The sequence below is a fragment of the Loa loa genome (genome assembly GCF_000183805.2).
Source record: "Loa loa unplaced genomic scaffold supercont3.68, whole genome shotgun sequence".
Classification (NCBI taxonomy): Eukaryota; Metazoa; Nematoda; class Chromadorea; order Rhabditida; family Onchocercidae; genus Loa; species Loa loa.
The window spans coordinates 223151-228742 of NW_018108248.1; the positions used below are offsets into that span (position 1 = coordinate 223151).

The 5592-nt window shown below is 30.2% G+C and overlaps 2 protein-coding genes across 2 annotated transcripts in view; one reads left to right on the forward strand and one right to left on the reverse strand.

The window, feature by feature from the left end:
- Nucleotides 1–1615: 1615 nt before the first annotated feature.
- On the forward strand, nt 1616–3165 carry LOAG_12148 (hypothetical protein; the record flags this gene model as incomplete). The annotated part of the gene is made up of 2 exons (XM_003147663.1): nt 1616–1993; nt 2854–3165. The coding sequence occupies 2 exons, from the start codon at nt 1616–1618 to the stop codon at nt 3163–3165; spliced, it is 690 nt and encodes a 229-aa protein (XP_003147711.1).
- A 1094-nt stretch (nt 3166–4259) lies between these two features.
- The window catches only part of LOAG_17388 (Gad1-A protein), a gene marked incomplete at both ends in the record, with an annotated part of 6376 nt that continues 5043 nt past the window's right edge, over nt 4260–5592 (reverse strand). The window contains 3 exons of the mRNA XM_020450050.1: nt 4260–4433; nt 4920–5006; nt 5187–5291. Coding sequence (XP_020306340.1) covers nt 4260–4433; nt 4920–5006; nt 5187–5291 — 366 coding nt within the window. The remainder of the gene's footprint in view (nt 4434–4919; nt 5007–5186; nt 5292–5592) is intronic.

Genomic DNA, 5592 nt, shown 5'->3' on the forward strand with positions numbered 1-5592 from the left:
TATATATATATATATATATATAGTGTTTTGTACCTGTGTACATTAAATGAAATTGTTTCCGACTCTTGAATGATACTACAGTTAATTATGCTTTCATTCACTTGGTAACTGGACTGTCATACAATCAGATCACCTGAATTCTGCTTATCACTGATGTGATATAATGTAGTAAGCTGAAATTCATGAAATTAACGGAATCTGTAATTATAATCACCACTTCAATATGTCCAATTTAGCCAGAGATGTCAAACTTTATGTCGCATTGACCTATGAGTATTCGTTCTGCAAATTAGAAACTTCGATGAGGTCGATCTCTGTTAAGGTAGGGATAGATTTTCAATCTTTATTATGTCCTAACAGTTATTCAAACTTATTTGTAAATTTTTTTCGGAAAGAATAACTTAGATATATTCAAACTTAACATCCCAAACAAAACTTTGTCACACGCAGTACTGTGTCACATTAACTAATAGAGGTTAAGAAGTATTAATCATGCTGTCATCGATAATATAATCGATGGCAGAAGGATGATAAGTGGAACAAATTCAAGAATCTAATATCGAAAAGAAGTTTGAAAATTGAATAGCATAAATGAATTATTGTGATAAGAACTGAGGAAGCAATTTCCTGTGTTATTTCCATTCTTTAAATTTGAAATTAATTTAGTCTAAACAAAATTTCATACTTCCTTATTAACAATTCAAAATTAAGTAATTTTGTATCTTTCAATCTCTTCAACTACAACTGACGATATTTGTTGAAATCGATGTTATTAACTCTGTACGCTATTATTAGCGACCATTGTAATTTTAGCATCAAGAGGGGCCAAGGGTCACATCCAGGAGACCTGGTTTGAATTTGAAAGTTTAAGTGCTTATTTAGTTGTCATAATTATTTGTCCACTGCTGCTTCTCTACACATTATTCGTTACCTGATATGCTCTGACTATCAGTATTTCTAATACATAAACAAAAAGAGCAATTTAACTGGCATTTAGAAGACTTTTTGACTTGCTGGACTTTTTGACTTGATGAACTTTTCCTTTATAAATATCGATGTAAATGAATGAACTGATATACTATTGTCAAAATTATCAATGTTGCTTCTTCTCTAGTAGTATATCATTGCTATCAGTAAATGTTTCTCGAATACTTCGACATTTCTTTTCAGGTCAAAGGTTAGCATTTCCAGTATTCTATTATTGTCAGTAAACGTATCTTGAATATTTCGATATTTTTTGCATCCCTGAATTTCTAACTTTTCTAAAGTATCTTCTTGGCAAATATACTTTCATGTTTCTATCCAAGAATTACTGATACTCTTTGGTTTTATATTACCTTGAAAGGAACTGTAATTCAGAAGATCCATTATCATTGTGACAAAACTCAATTGAACAATATAAATGTTATCATATATGAGATAGATGAATCAAAGATTGTATGGTAGTTAAATGAGTGACAGTTCACATTCAAATGTCATATATCAAGTAGTACTACTACTACTACTACTACTACTGCAAATTGGTACCAAGTTAGAGATGGTACAGATGTGATAGTTGACAAGGATACCGCTAATTAATTTGATATTTAAGAGTACTATTGTTTAGTTTGATCGAATGACGTCAAGCTTGCAAGTTTTCGACTTTCGGCCATTTGCCATGTTGAAGTTAACAGCAACTGCACGGCTGTTCCACCTCTGGTGCAATAATTCTTCCAACCGTTCCATTTCTCGACCTCCTGTACTTCAACTAATTGTGCTATTATCAATCTTACTTAAACCTTTTAACTTACTTCTAGCTTCAGCTACACCACAATTTAGCTCTATCAGATTACAGTCACAACCACGATCATTAGATACTGAACAATGTCAAACTAATATTCCCGGTGATTGTAATCCATACTCATGTCATGGTACTTGTGAAGGACGATATGTTCGATTTTGGGATAATAAACTAAAACTCGATCGAACTGTGAAAAGTTGTCATTGTGTCCAGGTGAGATGGTTATTGCTATGAATGATTTCTTATGCTTAATAAGTAAAATAAGTAAATGAATAAAATGATTTTTCTTTCCATATTTCCAAGATTTGATAATAGCAATATTCCCGAATTTCAAGATAGAAATATTCCCGAGTTTTGAGAAGACAGTAATATTCCCGAGATTTAAGAAGTTGATTCGAAATTGACTTCTTATTCACTTTTCCGAAAATTCTCTATAATTTGATACATATTGAAGCGCTAATCATTTTATTTTAATCAATAATCTTTTAACCATCCATCAATGATACATGTTTCTTTTTTGTCTCTTCTTCCTCTTCCGCTGATAATATTCTGATAACTTTCCGCGCCAAGTAAACTTACTTTGATCATTTCGGGATTGGCCATAAAATAGGACATTTCCTTATTTCCCAAAAGATAAAAATAAACTTTCTCGATTCTTCCTTCTCCTTATTTGCTTTGTAATTAACTAAACATGTAGTTAATTGTTTTACATTCTCTCTCCTCACAAACTTTTTTTTTACAATGATCTTGAAGAGATTTTTTTTCTCTGATCTTTCGTGATTGATTAATTTTAATTGTTGTTGTCAGAGATTACAACAAAATCTCTTCCCGCCTTTCTGTTCATTCATTTTTCTCAAATCTCCCACATCGGAATTGATCTTGTTTAACTTTTGAACAAACACAAGAAAAGGTTTGGCTTACATATTTGCAGTTAATAATTACTGCAAACCTGCATTCTGCAATAGATCGAGAAATCCTTTCATTTATCTTCATCTTTCTTCTTTCCTTAACCACTCACCTGCTGTTAATGAATTTTATTTTAGAAATAATTATTTTGAAATTAATATTTTTAGGAGCCGGTGTGTAGCATAATTGGAATGAATGCATATACCGGTTGTCGAACTTATTCCGTACTCTCTAAAGCAGCTCAACGATTCATCCGGTTATGGACAATGAGTGATGCCGAAAAATTGGACAATCAACGATCTTCACTTTTTGCTTTTCGGTTTCATCGTTCCTGGGATCGATTACGACATAATCAATTGCTTAATGCTAATTCTAAATTTTGCTGTCACACAATCAATACCACTTCTTCGGGTTCTATTATTTTTCACTACACATCATTATCAGTTTTAATGCCTCTTTCATTTGTATTACTTTTGTAAATTGATCTCTCTCAGTACTTCTGGGATTTCTCAGATGGAATAATTACTTTAAAATATGTCATTTGAGAAATACAATTTCAGAAGAATTTTAACAAATAATATTTGTTGTTTAAAAAAGTTCCTACCAAGTACTTTGTACAAATAAATCTTCCAAAGACAATACAAATATGATATTTATTTAGGTAACATCGAATATTGTGCTAAAACATAGCTACCAAGTATGCAAAGAAATTCAAATATTTTATTAACCTTTCGTCCTTCGGTTTTATTACCGTAATCTACTTTAGCTAATATCAATAATTTTAGCAGTGTTACTTGTATTGAACCATTTAAATGATTACTTATAGCATGTCTAACATGGTCTCATCCATTTCTTGTAATATATATTATTTTAATTTCGTTGTCGCATATTCTAAAATAGACGATGGCTGACAACAATGATAATTAATTTTGCTAGAATTATTTTAGATTTCAAAAAAAAAATTATATTTTTCTTTCTAAACTGGCAATCAAATTGGTTAGATAAGCGAAAGCATAAAGAATTGTGCGCAAATGTTGTAGAATGTTATTGTGAATAAGAAAATTTGAATTATAAAAATTACAAAAATAAGGATAGCCTTACGTGATACACAAGAAATTAATAATCTAGAACACGTGACAACATTACATTGATAATTTATTAATTACACATCTAAAATTTACTAAATAGTCTCCAGAAAGCTATCATTTCCAGAAAGCTATCATTAGCTAATTTTACCAATCGATTCAAATTGCAGAAAAGGCATGTTGACCTTTCCTGTATTTCATGTATTGGATGAAGGTCATGAACACAAGATCCAATCAATCATTTGCATTCCTTCTTACATTTGAAAAATTAAAACATTGGTTTTCAAGATTTTAAATTCAAGTTAACTAGTGTCCCACTTGATTAGAACATCTGTAAAATTTAATTTTTGAATAGATCCAGACATGTTGGAATTTCAAGTTTGCAAATTTTAAATATTGAAATCATGAATGAATTTCTTCAAATATGGACAAGGAAATGAATGGATGATTCGAAGAGGTTTTGGATAAAAGTTTCAGATTGAAATAGGTTAAAGTTCACTACCAATAGCTATAATCTCTCTAATGAGAAAATCAAGATCTTCTTTGGTGATTGCTTGATTTGAAATAATCATTCGGAAGAAATTCGGTCTTTGCTTGTCCGGTTGATAGCCAACCATTGTTGTTCCACGTTCCATCATTTTTGCTTTAATTTTTGGTGCTATCTACAACAGAAACAACAGTTCAATATAATCTGAAATGATTTGAAAAAGAAAAAATATTGGAAATGATTATTGATTGATAGAGAAAAGATTTATTCAATGCATTGATTATCTATTATCAGATAAATTTTCACGAAATTAGATCATACTTTCAATTTCAATCATTTATAATTAGTTATGCAAGCCAGATTTCACAATTTAAAGATATTAATTGATAAATTTTGATCGACTAGATTTCATTTATGTAAATTAGTTCAGACATAAATTGAGGCGACAAATAGTAACTAGCAAAGAAACTTCCATTTAAAAAAAAAAGGAAGAAAATCGAATAAGTCAAAGGATGAAGAAATGAACCAGTAGCAATCACATAGGATACTGTAGCATTACTGTAGTACATTAGTTATTATTATGTTAATTACTATTTAGGACAATGTTTAAGCGACAGTAAATGACGAAACAGTAGAAGACATATACATAAGACTGACAAACCTTTTCCAATCGAGCATTTCGTTCAGCTTTTTCAACATTCCGAAGACTTGGCGGTATATACCAAAAGCAAACATTCAAGAATTCCGGCTATACGAAACAAAACTTATCATTGCTTATCAAAATGATTGTCATAATGATTAAGCTTATGCATTTAGCAAACAGTTTGTAACTCCAAAGAAGTTCAATGTACTACAAAAGCTCTTCCGTCAAAAAAAAAAATTGTGTTAATTTAATCTGTTTAAAATAATTTTTATAATTATCACTTACCGGATCAATAACCAATTCATAACCCTCCGTTTCACGAATTCGAGCTGTAAAGTATGCTGCTAAATCCATCAGACGATTGATTTGTCGACGATATCCTGTCATACCCTTAATTCAAAATATCTTTTAGTTTAGTTTATCATTCCTTCCTTTATATGATCCGCAATACTTTTGCATGTTAAATGTTGACATTTATGAAATTCATTCATATTAATTGTTACGTTTTAACATACATATAAGTTTTTTTCGATCTCAATTATTCATGATTTGCAACAATTCAGGCTTTTTTATATCTATTTTGGTAAAAGTAACTTAAAGACGAAGGAATTGTTAACATTAGGATGCTTAATTTTACTTCAAGACTGATATAACGTATCATGAAAGACTGATATAACGTATCATAAAAGAC